Source organism: Polyodon spathula, chromosome 39 (assembly GCF_017654505.1).
Source record: "Polyodon spathula isolate WHYD16114869_AA chromosome 39, ASM1765450v1, whole genome shotgun sequence".
NCBI classification, from domain to species: domain Eukaryota; kingdom Metazoa; phylum Chordata; class Actinopteri; order Acipenseriformes; family Polyodontidae; genus Polyodon; species Polyodon spathula.
In genome coordinates, this window is record NC_054572.1 from 2,900,570 (window position 1) to 2,927,413 (window position 26,844).

Below are 26,844 nucleotides of genomic sequence, written 5' to 3' on the forward strand. Positions count from 1 at the left end.
CCACACTGTGGTTGATCCAGCATTACACTTCAGCCATTAACACCAGGCAGAAGGATATCTACATCGTCGGATGGAAGGAAACGCAGATGCATGGAGTCGCAGAGGGATCACATTAGTTTACTGTAAAGCTACATCTTCGCTGGTGCTTATCTTGGCGAGAGCCCAGTTCAAATCAGCATGAAGTTTTAACATCTACTCTCATGTAATGGAAATCAAGTCAAAGTCAATGAAGGCTCTGGCTTTGCTTCAGTACAGTGTGGGAGTCGGTTCAGTCGAGTGAACGCAGATCTCCGCAGACTCTCCGCAGACTCTCCACTGTTAAAGCTGCAGAATTAAGGCTTTCATGTGAAAATCTCCACTTTCTCACCCGGTTTCAAAGAAGTTGGTGAAAGTGTAAGAAATGTATTAGACAACTATATTGGATTGTGGTCTATGACAGCATTAGCATGTGTCCAAATAAATATATAATAAGCTTCATGTAGGAAATATTTAATTGCTGTTGGATCCTGTACAAAAGCAGCATTCTACTTTATTTTAACCTCTATTGTTTATGTTGGATCTATAATATAGAATCCTTATCATTCAGTTTACAGAACTTTAGAATGTCAAGGGGTTCCAGAGAACACTAATAAACTTTATGGTTCTATACAGAACCCCCAGGAACATTGGACTAAACAATATGGTTCTATACAGAACCCCCAGGAACATTCTTTCCTAGGAGTGTAGGGTGATGCAGGTGGTCTGGCATTTTCATCTATTGTAGAACTCTCCCCTCAGTGTAGCCCTGGCCATTAAAAAGAGCTTTAATGACAAATAAATGAACTGAATCATCATTTGTTTCAGCCTGAAATGTTTATTGATCTTTTCCTGTAGTTGCAGTTAATAGTTTGCTAATTTATGAAACAGCTAGTTGGTTAGGAACTCCAGCTCCATGCAGTTTACTGGGTGTATTGAAGATCTCAGAAGGAAAAATACTTATTTTCTTGTAGCTAAAAAAAACTGACGTTCCAGACGCCCCAACTGTCTTGTTAATTCGATTTTTCTTGTACACTAACTGCAGCATTTAGTTTGAAGCTCATCTTCTCAAATTGAATTCCTTTGAGCACCTGCAATTATTTTCTTTTCTGTAAAAGCTATTGTTTGAAAAACAAAAAGAAAAGAACAATGCAAATTCAGCTTTTGTTCGAGAATATTCTCAAGTGGGGCTCAGACTTGGTGCATTTCCCATGCCTGCTGGCTGCAGCCAGACGTCATGTCATCCATTGTCCACTAGGGGAAGAGTTTTGCACACCAAACTCATTCCAGATTTGAACACAGGCCTCCAAAAGGTTAACAGCATTTCGAGGTTAGTTATTTTTTAATTACATTTTCAGCCTGAAGCATTTCTGTAAGTCTTACTAATACAATGTACTTTACTTATTAGACCTTCGGTATGATGAATGGGTTGTATGAAGCAAAATAAAGTATTTTTTAATGAGGCTACAATTTAACTTGGACTCTGTAGAATCTGTATTCTGTCATTCGCCACCCACTCTGCTGTGATCTGATGCTGAAAGCTAGACTCTGAAGATTATACTGAAAGCACATCCTATCAAGCTCTATAAATAACACATCAAAAGAATTTACAACCACGTGAACAGCTATCTGGTTGTGCTCCTGTAGAACAGTAATTATTTACTCACCCACTATATAGGAATATAATGCAGTACAATGCTGGCCTTTATTAATCTTCAGGTTGAGATCAATATTTGAACCTTATAAGACACTTAAAAAATGTCAAAGCAGTACATGACTCCCCTCGGCTAAATCACACCGATCCAGCTATTACATTTTTGTTTTCCAAACATTTCAGGGCTATTACAGCATTGATCTCTCGTGGGGAAACTGTTTAATCACAACATCCAGGCGAGCATCTGCAGTCCACTCATTACTGCGCAGACTAACTGGAAAATATGAAAACTTATGCAAAGCAATTAACACACAATAAAAAAGGCAGTCATGCCACGAGATTATTTTGCAGAAAAAAGAAAGTGTTTGAGTGTCCCACACTAAGACCTAAACTGGACAAACAAACCACATACTGACACAATGTGTTCTCCTGTAGTGCATCTCTACATAAGGCAGACGGTGTCACCCACATCAAATTATAAGTTACTGATAAACTGTGGAACAGACACTGCTGCACAAGCCAAATTTGCTATTAAAATAATTCTCAGGATCTATTAATAAGCCTCAAGGGTGAAAAACAATTACTTGGAACACCAAACACAAATAACCAACCTCACCCTAGCCCTACCCTCCTGGTATTGGCACATGCATTAAGGTCTTATGCATTTACTGACATGCTAAAATGATCCATCCCTAAAATGATATTCTTCTTCTAGATGCAATGCTTAGTACGAGTTTGAATTTACAAAAATAAGCAAACAAGGAAAGCAATTGTTTCTTAACAGCAAAGCTACAGGTGCTTAATTCACTTTGCAAACTGCATGTTAGGGGTTATACCATTTCAATACTTTCTTTTTTATTTCTCACAAATGACAACAGTACTCTGTTGGAAGAGGAGGACACCTTCCAAAGACAGATGGATAGAGAGACTTTTAGCTGTAACTCTCCGGGGGTCACACAGCTCTTGTACATCTGCTGAGAAATGAACAATGCTTTGCGTTCATCTCGCACTGGGCAGATCTGTGAGGTCCTGTTCTTCTGCTCAGAAATGAACAATGATTTGAACAATGATTACCTAATCTCTGGCCTTACTGATGGTTTTTCAACAGGTTTAAAATATATCCCTTCTTCCTCTACTGTAAAAAATCTACCATAAAGGAACCAGAAGTCGTCGAATCTCTCATCAGTTCTGAGATCTCAAAGGGATTCATGGGGGGCCATTTTCAGCCCCTCCCTTCCCTCAATTACGCATCAATCCTATTGGCGTAGCTACAAGGAAAATGTCAGACAAGAAGCGCCTCTTCTATCTGCAGTTTAATGATCTCATTCCCTCGGATCAGTTTTCTTTTCATTACATCACCATATCTGATGCTATCTTTGAGTCACTCTCCAAAGCCCTCTGCTGGATTCTACTCAATATTAATCACATTCCCTTTCTGCTGCACTTATTGGACAACTTTCTCCTTTCATCTCCTCCATCAGCTCCTCCAGCTGAAGCACTCTTAGAACTCAGGTCTCTCTTCTCAGCAGTCGGCATCCCCTTTAAGAGGAGAAAACCTTGGGTCCAGTTCACTCTCTTGAGTTAATAGGAATAACTTTGGATACTATTCGATTTGAAGCCTGACTGCCTCCAGATAAACTGGAATGCATTCTCTCTCTCATTCAATCCTTTGAGGTCAACCATTCCATTTCTAAACTGAACCTTCTTTCACGCCTGGGGCATTTCAGTTTTGTAATTCGCATCATTCCTCAAGGTAAGAAATGTGTTTCTCTAGAACAGATAAAAAGCTCAACTCTCACATTAATATCACAGCTAATCACTGGAACGGCCTTTCTCTGCTTTACGATGACTTCATTTCTGCCCCCCATGACCTCTCACTCCATGCGGATGCTTGTTCTATTGGTTTTGGTTGAATTTTTCTTAATCAGTGGTTCTCAGATGTCTGGCCTCCAGAAATCAACAATCTTCCTCCTCAGCTTAATTCTGCAGCCTTACTTGAAATATTCCCTATTGTTGTTGTAGCCTATTTTTGGGGGCCATTATCTTAATCTTTTGTGATAATCAATCTACTGTTCATATTATTAATAAAGGCCATTCCTCTTCCCCTCCAATTATGCTACTTCTTCACCGGCAAGTCTAGATTTCAGTTATCAATAATTATATTTTGAAAGCACAACACCTTCCAGGTATCACTATTAACACTGTGGGCTCTTTTTCTTGTTTACAGATCAGCAATTCAGACGTCTAGCTCCCTCAGCTCAACCTTTCTCTCTACCCATTCCTCCATTCAGCAGAGTGGTTTTCAACTAAATTCATACGTTTGCAATCTGCTGTCTTCAGCTCATTTCTAAAGCTGTCCTTCCTCTCCAATCGTATGCTCCCATTCATTCCATATAGGTGCAGCAACATCAGCAGCCACCCTTAAAATCATCCAGCAGTGGAATCTTCTATTCCGTCTTCTCTCCTTGATAATATTTCTGCTCAACAAAGCATTGTTAGCATGCCTAGAGTGGGGGCCATCACCAGATGTTTCCTCCCACTTAAAAGTTTTTTTTTTTCCTCTCTGTCGAGCGGTTAAATTAGTTTAATAACAAAAAATTATATATATATATATATATATATATATATATATATATATATATATATATATATATATATATATATATATATATTTGGGGCTCACTTCCCAACCTTAGAGGCCAACAACATCGTCTCACCCTCCGAGAGGAAGGGTCCCGCTGATCAGAGGGGACCCCTGGCCAAAAAACTAACTACATTTCATTTTCCATTCTCCTGCTTAAATCTATTCATTTGCACCCCGTGCCAGTCTACCCCTTTGGAGAGCAAAGCTTGCTCCCAACTTCCGAGCAAGTCATTGTATAGAACAATATAGGAGGTGGCTCTTACAGCTGGGGAAGGGGGGAGACCCCTGGCTCTCTTCATGTGTTTATTTCTTTATTCTCTTTTCCAGAGCTTTTGTTTGATCGTGAGGCTCTCCATGTGGCCTCGGAAAGCCAGAGAGACCGTGAGTCATCCTCTATCCTTTTTTAGTTTCCCCTTGGAGGAAGTTCCTCACTTCCCAGCCTTGGAGGTTGATCGATTTGGCCTCATCTCAGCAAGGGCAGTTCTCCGAGTAGTCAAGGAGAAACCCCTATTCTGTTGTTAAAGTCACAAGCAGTCTTTATTCTAGCAATCCCATTACACATGCCTGGCTCCCGCCTTGTGAAAAAGAGTAATAATGATGTTTGAGATCAGCTGACATCTAGTTATATTTGAATGTGCTTTGTCACTTTTATAAAACTCATACATGCGATTGGACTCATAATTGGATGCAAAGCTATTTATGCTGCCACAAGCCTCGGGAAAATTGTGACTTACCATCTGCTGAGGAAAAACAGGCATCACTTTCCCAGAAGTGTTTGTGTGACGTTCTGTCCTGTTTTATACACTTCGCCTCACCAGTGCAAAAGATTGCCTAGGGCCTAGAAATATCCCACCTGCTTACTGATAGGAAATTAGCTGGCTCCCAAAATATTAGTGTTGCCATTTTTGATTTAATTTTATTGAAAGTCATAAACAGCATCCCTAACATGTCATATCTGAAAGCTGTGTCCTTGGGCTGACAGAAGGCTCTCTGTTGACGGGTGCTTCCATTTCCAAGCCTGTGCAAATGACTAAATGTCGCTTAGGGCTCTAGTCTATCATTTCCTCCTGTTTTTTTAAAGGTGAAAAACAAATCAATTAATTTAAGATCTACAAAACACAAACTGAGTCGTTGTTGTTCTGTTACATTAACAGTGATTGTATTCCTTTGAAACCAGAGTTTCTTCAGTTTTATTGTTTACATTTAAAAATCAAACACATTTAAGATGCATACAGTACTGCTTACTTAGGTTCCTCACAGTAAGAAGCCTTGGTGTACTTCTAGGCAGCAACCTCTCCTTTGATGCCCACATCTCCTCCATGGTCAAATCTTCCCTCTACCCTCTTTGAAAACATCTCCAAAGTCCGTCCCTACCTTTCCCTCCCAGATGCGGAGATACTTTGTCAAGTATTTGTCTCCTCTCGACTCGACTACTGCAACTCTCTTTATGGTGGTCTCCCGGCACGCACCATAAACCAACTACAGCTAGTTCAGAATGCCGCTGCCAGGATACTTACCAGATGTAAAAAACGTGAAAACAACCCCCCACCTCTATCCCCCCCCCCCATCTTGCCCAGCTGCACTGGCTACCTGTAAAGTTCAGGATTACTTTCAAAACTCTCCTGCTCACCTACAATGCCCTTCATGACACAGGTCCCGAGTACCTCCTCAACCTGCTGACCCGCTGTGTCCCTACCCGCAAGCTGAGTGCATGTGTGTGTGTCTCTGTGCGTGAGTGTGTGTGTGTGCCTCTGTGTGTGTGTGAGAGTGTGTGTCTGTGTGTCTGAGAGTGTGTTGGTCTGTGTGTGTGTGTGTGTGTGTGTGTGTGTGTGTGTGTGTGTGTGTGTGTGTGTGTGTGTGTGTGTGTGTGTGAACAATACTTTGTAACCTAGATTCCACAGACTCATTGAGAGAGTTTATTTAGCGGTTATTAAAGTTTACAAGCAGCGAGCATTGCCCGGAGACAATCTACTCCATATTAGCAACATGTATTTAAGTATGTAAAAAGCAAAAAAATAAATAAAAAATCTTAAAAGCTTTGCCAATTGTACAGCTATAACCTGCTGTCTGGAGGAAAATCATTCACTTTGTCTTTTTCCTGGTAAAGCTCTGAAACTCTCAAGGATTCAGATATGTTCACTGACCTATAACTAGCAAAATACATTAAGAGCTTTGAACACAGTGTATCGATTCTGCCAAGAATATCCAGTGAATGTACCTGCAGTGTTTCTTTTGTGCAAAATCATGTTCAAATCAATTCTGTAGATAGATATCAACTCTGTGTGAATAAAATACAAATGACAAGGCGAAGACACAAAGACCACAGTAGGTGCATGACTCTGCATTGAATTCTGATATACTCTTGAAGAACATTTCAGACCGAAATGCATCAAAAAAGCTGGAAATCGCCCGATGGCACGTTTAGTATTCAATGCAGCCCAGAAATGTAATCTTTTTGTACAGCTGTCATTTGATTTGTTTTGTGAAATCTGATCTCACCTGTGCTCTGTGCCACTGAAAGACATTGCAATCCCAGACCTGCCCAAACTATTCTGTTAGCTTCTGCTATAAAATACACTTTAAGATGACCCATGCGTGTATAAAGAATACATTTGTACTGTTCTCTAAAGACAGCCATGCGCACCTATGTACTGTACTTTTAACAAGGTCGAGCAGTGATCTATTCCACAGAAACATTCCAATAAAGCTCTCGATTCTAAACTCGCTTTGTTTATATAATTAATTAATACGAATATATATACCTTAATACGAAAAAAAAGAAGATATAGAGTTTGCTTTGCACATTATATATATATATATATATATATATATATATATATATATATATATATATATATATATATATATATACACACAAACAAATATATCTTCTTTTTTTTTCTTTTCAAGGTAACGGTCATAGTCGGGAAAAAATAATACAGAGAGGGTTGTTACAATATATACAGCCCATAAAACGCCACCGAAAACACATTAAGCAAAATCTAGTGAGTAAATGACATGTTCCCTGGTCATAATTCTAATCTAAAGGAGCTCCAGTGCAAAGCTCCAGTAGTTGACTAGAGCCTCTGGCCCATCATGTTCCCTGCCAGTGCCTGTGATTGACATCCCCTGGTCTGCTTATTGGATTTCTTCAATCTTTGAAAGTAACAGGTCTGTAACTTTATTGTCTGAGGCGGGTCTGTTGGGTTTGATAAAACAGCTCTGTTGCCAGCAGATCAATAGCTCTGTCTTCTGTGCATCGGTATGGATTTCCATTTTGCTTTAAAAAAATGCAACTACAGCTTTGTGCACAGTGGTGTGGGCTTCGATACCATCACCTAAAGGATTATACACAGAGAACAGTTTACAGAATTCCTTGAGGCAGTGCCTGTGTTGGAGCTGACCCTCCCACACTCCTATAGCAGTGCCTGTGTGTGCACTCATTGGAGATGACCCTCCCACACTCCTATAGCAGTGCCTGGGTGTGCACTCATTGGAGCTGACCCTCCCACACTCCTATAGCAGTGCCTGGGTGTGCACTCATTGGAGCTGACCCTCCCACACTCCTATAGCAGTGCCTGGGTGTGCACTCATTGGAGCTGACCCTCCCACACTCCTATAGCAGTGCCTGGGTGTGCACTCATTGGAGCTGACCCTCCCACACTCCTATAGCAGTGCCTGGGTGTGCTTGCTGCAGCAGCGTCACACATAGAGCAGTACGTGCTACCCTAAAGGGCGGATTTGTCTGGATTGGTTTATTTTTGTTGTTTTATTTTTTATTTTTTAAAGTCCTTTCAATCAAGTTTATAAAGTGTTTTAGAGAAGGTTAGGAGTTTATTCTCAGTTTTCAAAGAACTCTTTAGCCTAAGATAATGTTTAATAATATTCCTTAAAACTGTCCATACAGTTTTTGTAACAGGGACCATAGTCACCCAATTAATGGGTCTGCCAATTGTACAGCATTTCCAATTAATACCCATGACATTCACACACAGTTAAAACCAATGGATTGCCCTGTATGATTTCATATACAGCATTAATAACGTTTTTTCCTTTATTTATTTATTTATTTATTTATTTATTTATTTTACCACAAAACCTCTTATCTCACTAAGGAAGCAGTGCTGTTCTTGTTTCAGTTTGCATGCTGGAAAAATTAGGGGGATTAAAAATCAAGCAAAACTGAAGATGTAAATAGTTATATTCAGTATTAGATATCACCGTGTTAATTTTAACCAATGGGAATGCAGCATTTGGTTTTGACAGGTGCCCTTAGCCAACCGGGATTGACTAGAAGTCCTGCCTCCCAGTTCCTGTCATGTGTTTGGGGAAGTTCCTCTCCCCATCCCGTCACGGGTTTGTAGTCTTTAGGGCAATTCTGGAAACCATGTTCCATGTTTGTAGTTTGTCACAGTAAAATGGTGAATTTAACAAATGTTTTGGGTATCAGAGAAATGGGGATAAACAGGGGTGGTACATTCGACATGTTTGCTTTATTTTTTTTAGCAATATCTATTTGTATCAATAAAAGCTGCCTCTACCAGGTGGACATACGTCCATTGGATCTTACGTCTTTTCTGTCATTATTTTTTTTAAATAACCTTGTTTTTAACATTTTAATGCTTTAACACTTTCAAGCTATTTTTATTTATTTTTTCAACGCTTTTGTACCTTTTGTTTTTTCCCATTGTTACTGCTCATTTGATTTATTTATAGCTTATTTTATTTTTGTAAATAAAAGTGTTTTATTTTTTAAAAAGCCTATGTATTGTACCACCCCTGTTTTTATTCCAATTACACTGATCCTTTTATTTTTCTGAAAAATAACATAAATTAAAAAATAACACCTCAAACCTTTGTTTAATTCACCAATTTACTCTAATAATTGCCCTAAAGACTACAAACACATGACAGGAACTGGGAGGTGGGACTTCCAGTCAATCCCGATTGGCTAAGGGCACCTGTCAAAAACCAAATTATGCATTCCCATTGGTTAAAAATTAACATTGTGATATCTAATGCTGTGTATGACTACTGTTGTGCACCTCATTATTTATTAAACAGAACATTCAGGTTCTGACGGCTGATTGGCTGATAACTGTGCCTCAGAACTCCACAGAGGATCCTCAGAGACAGATATTGGAGCACATATTGGAGAATGAACACATTAATAGATGGAGTGCTTTGGACAAGCCAGGGGTTTTACACAAGTGTACAGGATTGTTTAGCTGCAGGTGTCTTTTACAGTTCATTATGTTTTTTTATTTGTTGCTTTTTTTTTTTTTATCTCTCCACACAATTATTTTGACTCAACTGCATGCAACCTACTCTCACATCAAAAAGCCATGACTTCCTAGAATATACTGATCTTAGCTTCTCTCAATCTCCGATCCTACCCTAAGCAAGACCGGGGATTCAATTCAATTTAGCTGGAAAAATTAGATGTTTAATTCACGCAATAAACAAAGCAAATCTAGATACATTTTACTGTTAATTAAACAACATTACAAATCTGTTTGTTGCATACAGCGCTCCCCCTTTATTGTGCTACTTGATTTAACATAAAAAATGTAATATTGAAAGCAGTGAATTAGTGCAGCAGAGGTGTTACTGTAGCACCAGGGTACAACACAGGTTACAGTGCAATAGAGGCTAGTGCTGCAGGGGTGTTACTGTAGCACCAGGGTACAACACAGGTTACAGTGCAATAGAGGCTAGTGCTGCAGGGGTGTTACTGTAGCACCAGGGTACAACACAGGTTACAGTGCAATAGAGGCTAGTGCTGCAGGGGTGTTACTGTAGCACCAGGGTACAACACAGGACACAGTGCAATAGAGGCTAGTGCTGCAGGGGTGTTACTGTAGCACCAGGGTACAACACAGGTTACAGTGCAATAGAGGCTAGAGCTGCAGGGGTGTTACTGTAGCACCAGGGTACAACACAGGACACAGTGCAATAGAGGCTAGTGCTGCAGGGGTGTTACTGTAGCACCAGGGTACAACACAGGACACAGTGCAATAGAGGCTAGTGCTGCAGGGGTGTTACTGTAGCACCAGGGTACAACACAGGTTACAGTGCAATAGAGGCTAGAGCTGCAGGGGTGTTACTGTAGCACCAGGGTACAACACAGGACACTGTGCAATAGAGGCTAGTGCTGCAGGGGTGTTACTGTAGCACCAGGGTACAACACAGGACACAGTGCAATAGAGGCTAGTGCTGCAGGGGTGTTACTGTAGCACCAGGGTACAACACAGGACACAGTGCAATAGAGGCTAGTGCTGCAGGGGTGTTACTGTAGCACCAGGGTACAACACAAGACACAGTGCAATAGAGGCTAGTGCTGCAGGGGTGTTACTGTAGCACCAGGGTACAACACAGGACACAGTGCAATAGAGGCTAGTGCTGCAGGGGTGTTACTGTAGCACCAGGGTACAACACAGGACACTGTGCAATAGAGGCTAGTGCTGCAGGGGTGTTACTGTAGCACCAGAGTACAACACAAGACACAGTGCAATAGAGGCTAGTGCTGCAGGGGTGTTACTGAAGCACCAGGGTACAACACAGGACACAGTGCAATAGAGGCTAGAGCTGCAGGGGTGTTACTGAAGCACCAGGGTACCACATAGGTTACAGTGCAATAGGGGCTAGAGCTGCAGGGGTGTTACTGTAGCACCAGAGTACAACACAGGACACAGTGCAATAGAGGCTAGAGCTGCAGGGGTGTTACTGAAGCACCAGGGTACCACATAGGTTACAGTGCAATAGGGGCTAGGGGTGTTACTGTAGCACCACAGTAATGAGTTCTCAAACAATAACTCGAAGCTCCTTTTTGCTGGGAAAACTAATAAAGTGGCCATCCACAGGAAAAATTGATCTGGCATTATAAGAAGGGATAATTCTTTCTAGAACACTTTCCATTGAACTCTGTTATTACTGATACTGCTCTTTAGTTTTATCAAATGCATTTTGAATCTCCACTACCTTAAAAGCCCCAGGTATTACTCAGCAGGTGCATGACACAGAGAACCAGGGTGAGCTACAACACTGTAAATGCATAGTACAGCAAGCATGGTAAACTGTAGCTATACAATGGTAAACAAGTAACATGTTCCTTAGAGATCTGTTTTATACAATCTATAAACATGTTACTAATTATGCAATTAACAGTTATAGATTGTGATTAGAAACACTAGCATGAAATCCTTTTTGCTATAACATGCTATAAGATGTGTTAAATGATTCCTATACACAACCACTTGTGATGGATCCCTAAGCTAAGTGCCACTGCAATAAAGAATCTGTTATAAATGATTAACAATGCACCTTTAATGATGTGTTATAAACCTTATTAAAAGGCTTATAACATAAACTCATAATAACACACAGAAACACCATACAAGGCCTGGATTATATCAAAATGATCACACAGTGCTGTAAATCTTGATTGAAGTCAGACATTATCAGCAGCTTTATTATGACTTTATAATACGATATGGAGCTATTTAAAAAAAATAATCTAGTGATAAATGTCTATCCCTCATTAATAATCTTCAAAGCCTTTAATAGCGTTGTTATAGTTATAGTGATCCTGTAACTGGTGTTTGGGCAGATCCAGACAGCTGCTTACCTCAAGGGCTTCTCCAGACGGCTTGATGGTGAGCCCACGATCTCACCCAAAGTACAGAAAGTCTGCCCGAGAAAGTCCTGGTGAACACAGAGAGCAGGGTCAGAGACACACTGCAGAGCAACACCTTTAAAAGAATGTGTATGCATGCAAAGACGTACGTTGAGTTCGGAGAGCTTCCAGTAGGTGGGCAGGCAGCAGCGTTAACACAACAAAACACATCATGTAGCATAAAACACAAGCACAGTACTGCACAGTAAATCATACAAAAACAGCAATACACATTCATAGGGATCTGTGTGCAGGTATACATATTCATAGAGACCTGTGTACAGGTATATACATTCATAGGGATCTGTGTACAGGCATACACATTCATAGGGATCTGTGTACAGGTATATACATTCATAGGGATCTGTGTACAGGTATACACATTCATAGGGATCTGTGTACAGGTATACACATTCATAGGGATCTGTGTACATGTATACACATTCATAGGGATCTGTGTACAGGTATACACATTCATAAGGATCTGTGTACAGGTATATACATTCATAGGAATCTGTGTACAGGCATACACATTCATAGGGATCTGTGTACAGGTATATACATTCATAGGGATCTGTGTACAGGTATACACATTCATAGGGATCTGTGTACAGGTATATACATTCATAGGGATCTGTGTACAGGTATACACATTCATAGGGATCTGTGTAAAGGTACGTACATTCATAAAGATCTGTGTACATTTATATACATAGTAACTGCAAAACCCCTTATAAAAACAAACAACAACTACATTTATATTTTAATCCATCAAAACAGAATACTACGATGGCTTGTTGAAGACATGAAAAAAATAGCGTATATAGACAATATTTTATTTTTTCATGTCCTCAGTGAGCCACCGTAGAAAGCAGAAGTTTTTTTATCAAATCAAGAAAGCTTGATTTGAGTCCTTGTTGTGCTGCCAGTGTCATTAAAGACACTCACTCAGCGGACTGTCTCTCTTTAGCGCGGACGCAAGAATCGAGCTGAGAATTTTAAGAAAACAAATTTGAGAGCAAAAATTTGTAGGAGATTTTTAACTTTCATAACTGAAGAGGTTCTGGGGGCCCCAGCAAGCCCCAGCACAAATCAAGCACTGCTCATGAATCAAAGCTTAGCGAGCAACCATTTAATATATTGAAATATACCAAACAATTGACTATTTCAATTTATACACATATAATATATATATATATATAATATATATATATATATATATATATATATATATAATATATATATATATATATATATATATATATATTCTATATTATATATATATATATATATGATATATATATACTGTATAGTGGCATTTTATGACCAGGATAAAAACATATATTCAATTGCTTATCATTATAAAGGGATTTAAGCAGGTATTAGTATTTGAGTCATTTCTTATAGCTTGAAAATGAGAAAATATATTCTTACTTACATGTTTTGACAGATCTGGGCTTTTTGAATCCACGTCATAACTGCAATCACAAGCAATGCAGATTTTAAAGAAAACACATTAGAGATGCGACCTGTCAATGACCTGACATCTGCACGCAGGCCTGCTGTAGGTACATGTATGACTTGTGCAGTATGGGGTCATGATTACTGTCAAGTTTCACTCTTTATTCAATGATTAATCACTAATCATTGAATAAGCCAGAACATGAATAAAATTGCTTCAAAAGCAAAGGTAAACGCTCCCTTGACATGTCTTAAATGTATTTGCATTGCAACAAGCAATGAAAATAAGCAGCATTTGCAGAAGCAATTGTCTAGTTGTCCTGGGGGTTAATTTATAAAGCCTATAACCTGTCATGGTAGAGCACTGCACAGCCTCCATGGGGATACCCTGGCACTGTATTCTTGTTCTCTAACCCCATACCAACTACTGTATAAATATTTTAAAATCTTTTTTTAAAGATTTTATACAGATTGCATTTCAATATCTCATTTAATTACAGAAATTCATTTAGCAGTTTCTTTGGGGCTAGAACAAAGCTTTCAGATTTACAGAGGAGTACTCTCCAGGCCCTCCCCCTCCCACAGGGTTGGAATGGGATGCTGCAGAGTGAAATGTCAAGTGGCATTATTAAAAATAAAAGTGCGTTATCAGCTGACATATCCATTGATGAAATACCCCAAGGGAACATCAACAGATTCAAGTTAATTGCATGCAAATGAATGCAACAAATCATGCCCCTATTGGGGTGAACATTTAAGCACATATTTGCCAGAAATGATTAAATGTGTTGCCACAGAGCTGGGCAATGCAGTCTCTTCAGGTATGGAAATGCCACTGATCATAGTCTTATGAAGCTTCTCTCCCAAAACTGCCCTGGCCTCCAGCTAGTTAAAAACCACAGCATATTTTATTAAGAAATATACTTGTTATCAACACTCAAGGTGTGTTGTGTAATGTTTTACTGCAGTCTGAACTGCTGTGGATTTATACTTCATGCTTCACTCACAGAGATGTATCACCTTGTTTCAGGACATTAGTGGAATTTAGTTACCAGTAGGAATTTCCTTTCTATCTGTTGAGCTCTCTGTCTGCCTGCCTGTTTCTGGAAATTGAGTGGCATCTGCTTCTATCGCGGGTTGAATGTCCTTGAGAAGTTATGTCTTGAGCGATTATGTCTTGAGTGGTTATGTCTTGGGTATTCTGTAGAGATGGTTTCCGGTGCTTTGATACCAAAATGTCTGGCTTGTTTCTGAAAATGGTTTAATTTATAGTGAAAGCTGCCTAGGGCCATCTCTTTATAAAGACCACCTGTTTACACAGACACACAAGGCCACATTCACTTGTTTTCCAAAAATAGCACACTGTAAAGAGCTTTTCAATGGAAACACACATTTTAAATATATATAGATAGCTATGTCGTTGGAGACTGACAAACAGGAGGAATTTGTAGGTTTTTGATGGCAGTTCTGTAGATTAATTTGAACTTCTCTGGCCCAAGATTCCATATTATGTTCTAACTGACACCTATCTAGATATCAAAGCCTTTGAAACTTTGAGCGCATGCAGTCCCACATGGCCACAACATTTCATATCCTTCTGGCATCATTGGGTTAGGGCATAATTAACTATTAGTTTTCTATTCTTATTCCATTATGTTCCATTGTCTATTTTGATCTGTTTTAGAGGCATACACCTTGAGCCATTCAAGTATTAGATTATGTTTCAGAATATAGAATGCATGACCTTTTTTATCATAAAAAATAATAAACAAACTATTTGCAGTTGTTCCTTCCTCAATTAAATGTAAGATCCAGGGACCTGATATAAGTCTTGTCCGGGGCTCTTGCCTATAGAAATATGGGTACAAATGCCCTTGTCTTTAAGATATACGACTCCTGCAGCAAACGTTCCAACCTTCCAGCAATGTCATAACCCAGAAAAGCAATAACTTACAAGTCAAAGCGTAGATTCTGTTTCTCTTCAAAGAAGTAATCTAGGATGTATTTCCGGATGAAGTCTGGGTTCAATGTGTTGTCAATCACTTCTGTTCTTCCAAACTGTTAAGAGAGGAGGCACATTGAGGCACTGAAAGACCATCACGGGTAACCTCTCTGCAGTTAGTCAGCTTGGTCGTCCATGCTGACTGCAAAGTGAATTCCTGCTGCATCAGCCAGGTTAACATCTGAACAACAGCTTACTGCACCCAGCTTACTACATACCACGTGTACAAATACCCTTCTTACAGTTCCCCAGAGTAAAAGCAAAGCAGAGTGTTATAAAGCACAGTGAAAGCATGGTAAAGCAGGGTTAAACACTAGCTAGGTATACTAACGCAAATTAATAAACACGGAGAACTAGCGTAAACTGTAGTAAATGTATAATATAACCATGGGAAAAAGGGGGGGACTGCAAAAATACAGTGCAAAAATAGATTTTAAAAATACAGTGCAAAAATAGATTTTAAAAATGCAGTGCAAAAATACAGTGCAATACAGTGGTAAAACTTGTTTAGGGCTAAGTACATAAGAACATAAGAAGAACATAAGAACATAAGAAAGTTTACAAACGAGAGGAGGCCATTCGGCCCATCTTGCTCGTTTGATTGTTAGTAGCTTATTGATCCCAGAATCTCATCAAGCAGCTTCTGGAAGGATCCTAGGGTGTCGGCTTCAACAACATTACTGGGGAGTTGGTTCCAGACCCTCACGATTCTCTGTGTAAAAAAGTGCCTCCTATTTTCAGTTCTGAATGCCCCTTTGTCTAATCTCCATTTGTGACCCCTGGTCCTTGTTTCTTTTTTCTGGTCGAAAAAGTCCCTCGGGTCGACGTTGTCAATACCTTTTAGAATTTGGAATGCTTGAATCAGGTCGCTGCGTAGTCTTCTTTGTCCAAGACTAAATAAATTCAGTTCTTTTAGCCTGTCTGCATATGACATGCCTTTTAAACCTTCTTTGCACTCTTTCTACAGCAGCAATATCCTTTTTGTAGCGAGGTGACCAGAACTGAACACGATATTCAAGATGAGGTCTTACTAATGCATAGTACAGTTTTAACATTACTTCCCTTGATTTAAATTCAACACTTTTCACAATGTATCCGAGCATTTCTTATAATCAATTTTGAGTCATCATACAAGTGCCTCCCCCACATATTCACTGTATCAGTCAACATGTCCTAATATCCCATAAGCGTATATGGCAATTATTTAATGAGTTCATTATATCATCTGTCCTAATCAATGCACGTTTTGCTCAAGCAGATTGCCATTAGCATATTCTGTACGCACTGCCTGCTCCAGGCTGGGAGATTTAGTTAGATCCCTTGTGATGCTAATTGCAGCTGGGTTGAGCTTTTTATGCCCACCAATTAATTCCCAAACCGGAGCAGACTGATGATATATAATTAGCTGCTGCCTAATTAATGGACTTCACACCTAATCATGTGTAATTCTGAAAGCACTCGGTGCTTGTCGGATTTACATTTTCTTCCCCATGCATTCTGTTATTTACTCTTAATTCCTGTGGATGGAAGCAGGTGGTTGGCAGTCAGTAGAAGAACAGGAAGGTCCTCCTGAGGACTGGGAGACCTGGGAGGCAGAACAACCCTCTCCCTCCCTTGGGTAGCAGTCCCAACGTCCAGGGACAGGTTGAACAGGTTGAAGGCTGTGCTTCTGTTATACCTGCTCTGAGAATATATAGAGAACTCTACGCTGATAAGAAACAAGATAAGAAACCTTTGTGTTAACACTGATTCCATTCACTTGTTTCATTGTCATCAACACTGAACTCCTGGCAAGTCCGAGAGTAAGTGATGAACAAACGTGTAGAAATTTTGGGCTTGCCATTCATCTTATAATATCCAGGGATTGGCCCATTTTCACGGCTCTCTTTATTGAAAACACAAGCATAAAGCACAGCTGCATTTGACTGTTTAATCAACTCAACTGAGGGGATGTAACAGTCAATGTATGATACCAGATTGTCAAAGGTCAGGTTTGACCACTGACCTCACATATAGAGAAACTGCTCGGCTGCTTAACTAACAAACCACTCACTGTGACACTGCAATGATACCCCTGACCCCTCTCTTCATGAGTCCTGCTTTATAAAAGCACAGCACTACTCACCCTGAGCTCTAGACTGAAACATTATCCTCAGTCCTTTCACGATAAGTATGTTTTTCTATTGCTTTTATGCAGGGGTGAAATTCTGCCAGTACTCACCGGTACTCAATACTGGTACATACTTAATCAGCTTTTCATCCAACGCGAATGCATTCCATCCACTCACACAGTCCACTAGCGCAGCGTTTCTCAAATGCGCTTTCATTCAGCACAGTTAGTGCTGCTTGCATTCTGTTTCCTCACACTGCTTCTGATTCTATTAGCTGCTACTGGCCACCATTAACATCAATATAATCACTGAGTGTTGATTGGCTGAGCTTTCATTCTGATCAGATTTCATTTTTTCATGAGTCACAAATCTCTGCTCATTTCGCTTTGTGTCAGTGCTCAACGAGAGAAGACTTTAGCAGCGCAACGTGTAAACAGCGGTATGAAGCAATTATCATTATTATGAAGTAATAATTATCTTCTGTAGTGTCGGAGAAACTACCTGAACAACCTTTCAAAAGGAACATTGCTGCACATGAATTTTAAGTCAACATTACATAGTTAATAAATATTAGAAATAATTATCATAACGCATATTTATTCATTGACACTCAAATTGTCTCAGAGTTTTAAATATTTACACCCGGCTGTGCATATGAGTATCTGTACTTTTTTGTTGAGAATTTCACCCCTGCTTTTATACCGAGAAATGCATGCAAGACCTTAAAAACGGAAAGGATTCTGGGATTTGTTCATAAAGCAGTAGCACACAGCAGATTGGCCAGTGCTAAATAAACTCTACAGGAGTCAAATCTAACACATTCCCAGTGTACACATGACTCCACAATGCATAAGCTTCACTTTTGAAAAAGTTAAACAAATAACACCTGCATAGTGTTGCACATCTCTTTCAGTGTATAACTAGCACCCCTTTATTGCAAATTAACTACCTAAGTGTTTGGAAATAACACTGGGAGAGTGACATTGGCACTGCTCTAGTGACAATTGTACTCTGCAAATAAACTATGTACACTTAACTAGTGTCAAATACAGTTTCTTTGCCACAAAAGTAAATGAAAATAATGTAACAAGCACAGGAATAACTGGAGACAACAGCAAGTCAGCACTATGCAAGTCATGCCAACAGCAAGTCAGCACCATCCACACACTCAAACACTGCCCATTCCCCACCCCAGAGCACTACCCCGCCTCCCAAGGTGACATTCACATAGTACATAAAACAACACAGGAAGGTTTCAACAATTACAGGGTATGTCAAAATAACTAATAGGGGCACTTACAATAATCACAATATTTATAACAACAAATACAACAGTATTTCCCACTCCCAGCGTCCTCTACTCCTCATTAACATATTTGTAGAGGCCTGCTCCAGGCACACAATCCGGCAACAGCTGGCAATGGTGAGTCAGTCCAGCCGTGCCCGTTACAATATACACCCACCCCTCGTTATGTCGCCCCTCGCTATACTGCGGATTTGGATATATCGCAGTGCTGGAGTTGGCTCCCCATTTTTACTGTCTAACTGCATATGCCTTATCTGCAATATACATAGGCACTTAGAATTACTGCTCGTTTTATTTCATACTGCACGTCTGTGAGAGCAAGAGGATCTGAGCGGCAAATCTCCCTCCCGACCCAAGAGGCCACTAAGCAGAGGTACTTGCATGCCTGTACTGAGACGGGCCGGCTTGGAGAGGGGGGCTGAAAAGGAAGTCGGCCATCTTAGTGCATGGCGGAATGACCATATTAGGGGAGTGATTACTGTGATCACCTGTGTTGCATTAGACAACTGGCAGGTGTGCTGAGTTGCACTGATCATGGGGTGGAGTCTCCTGGTGTATAAGGGCTGTCATTTTGCAAATGCGGTGCCTCTGAGGTAACGCTAGACCTAGACCGTGCTATGTGCTTTTGTTTGTTTATCATCAGGACCGGGGTCGGGGAGTGAGTCATCACGACAAGGAGCTGCCGCACTACTGCCAGCACTTTCACCTTGGACACCACATACCCCGCACAACTGAACTGGACACTTCAGCACCTGAGCACCTGCACTTTCCACCACCCTGAAAGTACACAAAAGAGCTGAGAGGGACTCGCTCTATTGGGACTTATGATTTGTATTTCTTTGTTGCTTTGGACTGTGTTCCCGTGAATAAAACACACCCTCTACCATTGTTGGTATTGGGGTTCTTTGCACCTGTACCAGTGACTCTGTGACGTCTGTTTCACCACCACACCCACCACACTGACACAACGTCACAAACAAAAATATATAAAACAAATAAAAACAAAGCATTGATGTCATACTGCTATCATATACACACGTATTGCACAATAACACAAAGCAAATGAAATATCTACTTGCTGAAGCGGTTTTTATTTTAGCCAATGAGGTGTTCACGTGTGGCAGCAACGCACTAGCAAAAGTCACAGGGCAGTAACGTCAGCTCCCTAGCAACAAGCCTCTGTGCTTGGAATGGATTCTTTCAATGCAGCAGGATTGTACATCTGAGAAAAGAGAGGAAGACTCGTGAAATTAATTGGAGACTTGACTTGATGAGAAGCAGTTGCCCTCATACAGAATATGATTGAGTGTGAACAGCCAATCAGCTTCCAGATCTAGCGGGCTTTTATTTTGCATAGATGCCCACTGGAGTGTGAATTAAATTTTAAAGACAATCTAGTCTACGACTAATCTGATTACATAAAAAGCTGCTTAAACTTACTTTATGACGCTGGTCTAGAGTCAAGCGAAATCATATGTCTGTGACAGGACATTGTAATGAAGGCTCAATTCACAGCTACTGGAGAGCAAATCAACAGGGAAGACATGATTGGTCTACACTTCTCTCATCGACTGGATCCAAACAACACCCTCCCTCAAAACCAGCCAGTCAAACTCCCAACCCTGTTTCAATTCTTTCCGCACCATCCAATCCACTTGAATGACGCCCCTCCTCCAACATCAAGTTTCGAGCTTGAGTCAATACTACACGGACTATTCAACTACTGTACATAAATTCAGATAAATTACAATAACAAAGAGTAAATAAATATGTTATACAAATAATAATAATTTAAATAATAATAATATAATTAGGGTTAGGGACTAACTTCCTCAGCGGAAGGTTACCCAACGAAATATCAACAGTTCAATGTAAATATAGGTTTTAAAGATTTTTTTAAAGAGAAAATAAAGAAATAAATCATTTTTTAATTGCGATAGAGCCCTCTCGATGCGGGCTCTATCGCTTAAAAAAAAAAAAAATATATTGTAGCAATCTTGGTTCCTGCATCACACAGGGCGAGGTAATCCGCACACAGGCAGAGGGCGGGCACGAACCCGGGACCTCTCACACTGAAGCATAGCGCCAATACCACTGTACAAGAGAGAGGGCTTATGTCTTTGTATGTGATTATGTCACCTACCAGCCCTGCTGCTGCCTTCCCCCGTGCACGCTACTATATATATATATATATATATATATATATATATATATATATATATATATATATATATATATATATTATATATACACACAGACCTGGATTATCCAGATCACTCACAGTTTCCAAATCTGATGCAGTTTCTTTAGGCTTCTCTCAGATGCCTCAATATAAAGACTGCAGCTCATTATACTGCAGGATGCAAAACACCTGACTCCCTGCTGTAACCATAAAGAGAGCTGACACAATATTCAGCCATCCTATAGTCATTTCAGTCTCTTCAAGAGATTCAGCCAGGGAGTTCTCTATCTACACCAGAGAGGGAAAAACCACAGCAAACAAAAAAAACAAACAATAAAACTACAAAAAAAACTAACCTGTCTGCTGGCAGAAACACATTCTCAGCAAAAAAACAAACAAACAAACAAACGAAAAACATAAATAGATTCATCTTCCCATCCTAGAACTGAAATGTTACTAACCCTTTTGTTTGGCAGCATAGGGAAATTAAAATGAACATTTGTGCATTAGGCCTGACTTGGGGTTTGTTCTCACCTTGATTGGTGCCAAAACAAGTGCATTTAAACAACACCTAAATAATACCTAATTACTGCGTTTACCCATCGCATGACTATAATTAGCAGCACGGTTCATTATCAACGATCAGTTTTAAAGACACTTCCAGTACAGCAAAATGGAAAGTTTGATTTGCTCTGTTTCTTGCTTGCTTAACTTGTCTGCTTGGAGTGCTGCAGTTACTGAAACCAGCTCAGAAAAGGAAGTGCAGTGAAAACCAGTTTGTTTAGGAAGAGCAGCATGACCTGGCTCGCTTGCTAATGCTTAGGGCTCTGATTTCAGCATGCGTCAGTGTGGATCTTGGGGAGTTCCTATCATGAGAAGAATCCGGTCCGGTCTAAAGTGAGCGATCCCCTCTGCATGCTAATTACAGACAGCAGGAGACATTCGATTGGAACTGTATGACGTGGCACAAGCCACTAAAGTAACCCAATTAAAATGTAATGTTAATTGCTGTAGCTTCAAGCTCAAATGCACGCAACATTGGTCATGCTCCACGTCTCCACCTGCTGTGCAGTCCTCACACATCAACTGGTAAGACAAAGCAAGCTAGGATGTGTTGCCCAGATACCTGGCACAGGCTGGCATCAGTAGATCTTTGGGATCCAAATCTCTGTGGAGACACTGTCAAACTGAAATAGAAGTGTAGCAGAATAAATTATCCGATCTTTGATCCACTGTACTGTCTAATCAACCGAACACACCTGTAATCACGTGATGAATTGCGTGTGGTGTATTACGCACACAGCATCTGCTGCTAAAACGGCTACGAGATTTAGCTGCCAAAAAAAGGACCAGCAGGCTGAGACAAATAAAAGTTACAGAATTATTCAGACCACCAAAACCTTCGCTGGATCAATGTGTGCTTAAATTGATTGTTCATCTATTTCGTCAGTAAGGGCTGGAGATCCCTCTATGTTATTGAGCAGCTAAGAACTTTTATTGCATTATTACAATGCCTTATGCAAGTACCAAAATACAGAAGCATTTTACTGAATTTAATGATTCCTAAAGTTCTGTAATGTGTCAAAGTTGTACTGAATTGTATTCTTTGATGATTTTCAAAGTTTGGTATATGGTATGTTTAATTACAGTATTTCATTACCTTAACTGTAGGTGTTAAAGTTTGACTGAATTGCATTAATTTAATGATTTGTAAAGCTTTGCAATTTTGCATGCTTAATGTGATAGAATAGGAATAGCACTTTGCAATTAATCATGTTGTAGCATTGTAACTATGCATCGCTATTACACTGTAATTACCATGTAATTGGAGGCACTGCAATGCTGTAGCTGTTGTTGTTATTATTATTAGCCTAGATGCCTTTTTGATTGTTTACAACTAAGGCTACGATCTGGTCACGGAAATATGGAAATGCACTAATAATTGTGCCAAAATGGAAGCCTTATTTACAACACATCCTAATACCAAAATCTTGAATCTGTTTTTTTTTTTCTTACCTCTCTCCACTGCTTGGTTTCAACTCCTTGAATGTACAGGACGCAGACTGTGAAAAACAACAGGGGAGAAAAGATTAATGGCCAATGGGGAGACAGAAAAGCCTACAAGCGCCAGTAGAAGGCTGGCTGTGCTCTTGTTTTTGCTTCTGCCCTGCAAGGGAGACTGTAATAGAAACACAGAGAACAAAATGCAGATCATCTAATATGCAGTATACAAGAGGATAGTTAAATGGTAAATCAGTCGATTAAATGGTATGAGAGTACTGGCTCTAAAGCCATGCATCGCTTACAAATGATCACTTTGTATGTCTTAAAGACAGTCCCAAAGGCCAGCGTGTACACCCAGCGAGGTGAAAGGGGCAGAGGGGAGGGGAAAAGCCACCCAGCAGTGTGTTAAGGTCAAATGGAAGAAAAAAGAGGTCTGCAATGTCATGTTCTTTTTCAGCTGCCGCTGTGCTTTGCAGTGGTTGGGCGTTGCTGATGGACTCCCAAGCATATCTCTAAAGGGCTGGGTATTCTAGAGTGCAGATCTCTATTCAAGTCACTGCAGCGCTGCACTCTGCTGTGTGAGTGAAAGGCTCTGCGGATGCAGGTTTCAAAACCTTATGTCACCTGGGACTTTGTATCAGGGACAGTATTGTAAAGAAGCTGCAAGAAAGTTCTGGTGACCTGTGGCAGCCCTGTGTTTGCGATTTTCAATTGAAAAGCATGAAACTCTCAGTTATCGCTGCAATATTTCACGTGTTTCCACCACCTTAGTTAACAATTATAACGGGTTATTGATCAATCAAAGTTAAATATAATAAAGTAAGACAACATTGGCACTTTTATTAAACTGCTATAATTCAATATCATATGGGATTTACTACTTCTACTACTAATAATAATAATAATAATAATAATAATAATAATAATAAAAATAATAAAATAATATCACGTGGATCTGATTTGGAGAATGTATCTTTATCTAACAGATTCCTGGAAAAAGAAAAAAAAAAAAAAAAAAAAACTTTTTTAAAATACAAATTAAATTCTGTGCTAAGACATTTGTGTGAGAAACAGCCAGTACTTTCACACTATATTGTTTATGTTAGAAAGCCCAAATAGAATATAATCCATGCTGAATTGTCACTGACAAACTGCTAGACTGAGTTTAACCATTTCTCCCAGCTGGTCACAGCAACAAGATATAGGAGAGAAGAAAAAAACATTATGTCATACGATGCTTCCCCAAGGATAGGAGCTCTCCAGTCTTTCTATAAAGGTTATAGAAATTCCATGATACTATAAACTAACACTGAGCATCTGAAAAGTGTGTTTTTGTATTGAATTGCAATGGTACACCTACTTACTGATTCAAGGATATGCCAGTCCATTATTATACACCTTGTTTTGCACAAAAAGACTGCTCCTGTATTTTTATTTACTCACTTGCTGTGCAAGTACCAGTATACTGTAAGTATGCATGCAACTCTCAGTTAAGAAACTACTGGCTCCACAATGCACCAAGCTCCAGGAACTTGCACTAGTCTCCACAGAGTGCAGGCACCAGGACAAGTTACTGTCTTTATTCTTTGTACACTCTGTACACTTTTTACATTGTTTAATAACAGATTTGGAATCCATTGACTGCACAAAAGGGTTGAAAGAAAAGTTTTATGAAACTGTCAGAAGGGGCATATCATGAGAGAAGGTTCCAAGCCAACATCACATTGTCGGTCTTCTTTATAATGCAAGATAAAGGGTGCTCTTTTAAAGCACGAACTTGCTAGTTATGTTAATTTAATCAGAAAAAAATGCAGATTGCATTTAAGAAGCAATCAATTCTAATGCTAATGCTAGCTTTTGTTCCTAATTACTAGCCTCTGTTTCTCTGAATGACGCGACAGGGCAGAACACCATTGGTAAAAGGGCAGACCCAAATGTCTTTGATATTTTCTCTGTCACCTGAGAGCCTGCTTCAGTGGGATTGCAAACAACGATCATAAACCCAGCCTAGCTGACTTGAATCCACTCACAGCTTGACCTTTACTGATTGCTGATTGATGGTACACAACCAGTTGTACAGTGTTGTGCTAGTCCATGAATTGCCGTTGAGAGAATGTGTAGGTGCTGATTTCAAGTGCACTTGAGCAATAGATGTGTGTGCGAACCACTCATCTCATCTCAGAAAACGTAGTGTTTCCACAGTGAAGCAGCAGAGAACACTGAAATCAGTCTTTGAACTGACAGCATAGCAGGAGCCACCCCACCCCAGTCATGTGTAGCAAAGTAAAGCATACCAATGCAAAGTCAATCAAAGAAGAAGACTGCAGGAAATAACGAGCTCAAGAACAAAAAACACTTTCTATAGACATCATAATACACAGGGATATTGTACTGTGGATTCATGCAGAAAAACAAGATAAAAAAGGAAGACAAGAGCCAAGACCGCAGGTCAGGTACTGCCTTATTTTATCTTCATTTGTGACCCAAATGGGATAATCATTCCAATAATAACTTGTGCTATTTTACTCTGTTCTGGATATGCAGTCTCAGAAGCCTGTCTCTGAAGAATTGCTCTGACCTGTAAATTAATCCAAAGCCTCCTCATTCATGACTCTCAACCCTGCCAATACAAAGCCTCTAACAGTTGTAAATGTCTCTATTACTCCACAGTGCAGTGGCACTTTGCCAGTTGGGTATTAGAACTGCAGTGTGTGCTCTCTGATGAAACATCTATTATCCAAAACTTACTGGGACCAGGGGGTGTTAGGAAAAAAAAACAATTTACTCAGATAATCTAATTATTACTGCAGAATCATTACTATGAGGAAGAAGCTTCGGTATGCTCAACTAGCTGCTGAAGCGAAACAGCGAGGATGGAGAGTTCGAGTTTACCCAGTGGAGGTGGGTTGTCAAGGATTTGTGGCACACTCTACAACCCGGTTTCTCAGAGATGTCGGGTTCAGTGGCCAAGAGTTGCGTTGCACAGTGAAGAACTTATGTGAAGCAGCAGAACAGAGCAGCAACTGGCTGTGGTTGAGACGGAAAGATTCTGTTTGGGGATCTCAAGAACAATAGAGAGAAAGCAACGCTGATGTACGGGTAAGTAAGCCGGGCTGAGTTGAGTGAGGGATGGAGGGGAGTGATGCTGGGACGCCAGAATCACTGTCGAGCCCTCTTGAGGTGCCGTGGGCTAGTCAGCGAAACACAGAGGATGGAAGGTGCCCACTTGAAGACTCCAGAGATGTACCCTACTTAGCTCAATCCAGACGGTTGTCATGCTGATGCGCTGGGGAGGCAAAATAAGCTGATCCCTGGAGCCAGCATTACACTTCAGCCATCAACACCAGGCAGAAGGATATCTACATCATCAGATGGAAAGAAACGCAAATGGATGGAGATGCAGATGGATCACATTAGTTTACTGTAAAGCTACGTCTTAGTTGGTGCTTATCTTGTCGAGAGCCGAGTTCAAATCAGCATGAAGTTTTAACATCTACTCTCATGTAATGGCAATCAGACATTCCCTTTAAAGAAACCGTGAGCAATAATTATTAATTATTACTAATACTAAATAAAGAGTTCTCTTATCCTTGAGAGTACAATTGGAAGGAACTTGGCAGTCATTTCCAGTGACTTTGGGGAATGCACCAAAAATGTTTATTTTTTTGTTTATTGAATAGTTGTCAAGATTTCTTATTTTGTCTTCATCCTGCAACCCTGCCAAGGTCTTGGGTTTCCATCAAGGAGCTCATTCCACTGTTAATGCAATCTACCTTTCAGGGAGAAAGTG

At 40.0% G+C, this 26,844-nt stretch overlaps 1 protein-coding gene across 2 annotated transcripts in view; it reads right to left on the bottom strand.

The window, feature by feature from the left end:
* LOC121304631 (copine-8-like) overlaps nt 1-26,844 on the bottom strand; it is a 116,806-nt gene that overhangs the window by 60,369 nt on the left and 29,593 nt on the right. Inside the window, exons 2-7 of one of the 2 annotated variants that reach the window (XM_041235869.1) lie at nt 24,004-24,044; nt 23,067-23,113; nt 15,404-15,507; nt 13,427-13,466; nt 12,099-12,113; nt 11,941-12,017 (exon numbers count right to left, since the gene is read on the bottom strand). In XM_041235869.1, the coding sequence (XP_041091803.1) occupies nt 11,941-12,017; nt 12,099-12,113; nt 13,427-13,466; nt 15,404-15,507; nt 23,067-23,113; nt 24,004-24,044 (324 nt within the window). The remainder of the gene's footprint in view (nt 1-11,940; nt 12,018-12,098; nt 12,114-13,426; nt 13,467-15,403; nt 15,508-23,066; nt 23,114-24,003; nt 24,045-26,844) is intronic. The other variant, XM_041235870.1, reaches the window with a different exon arrangement.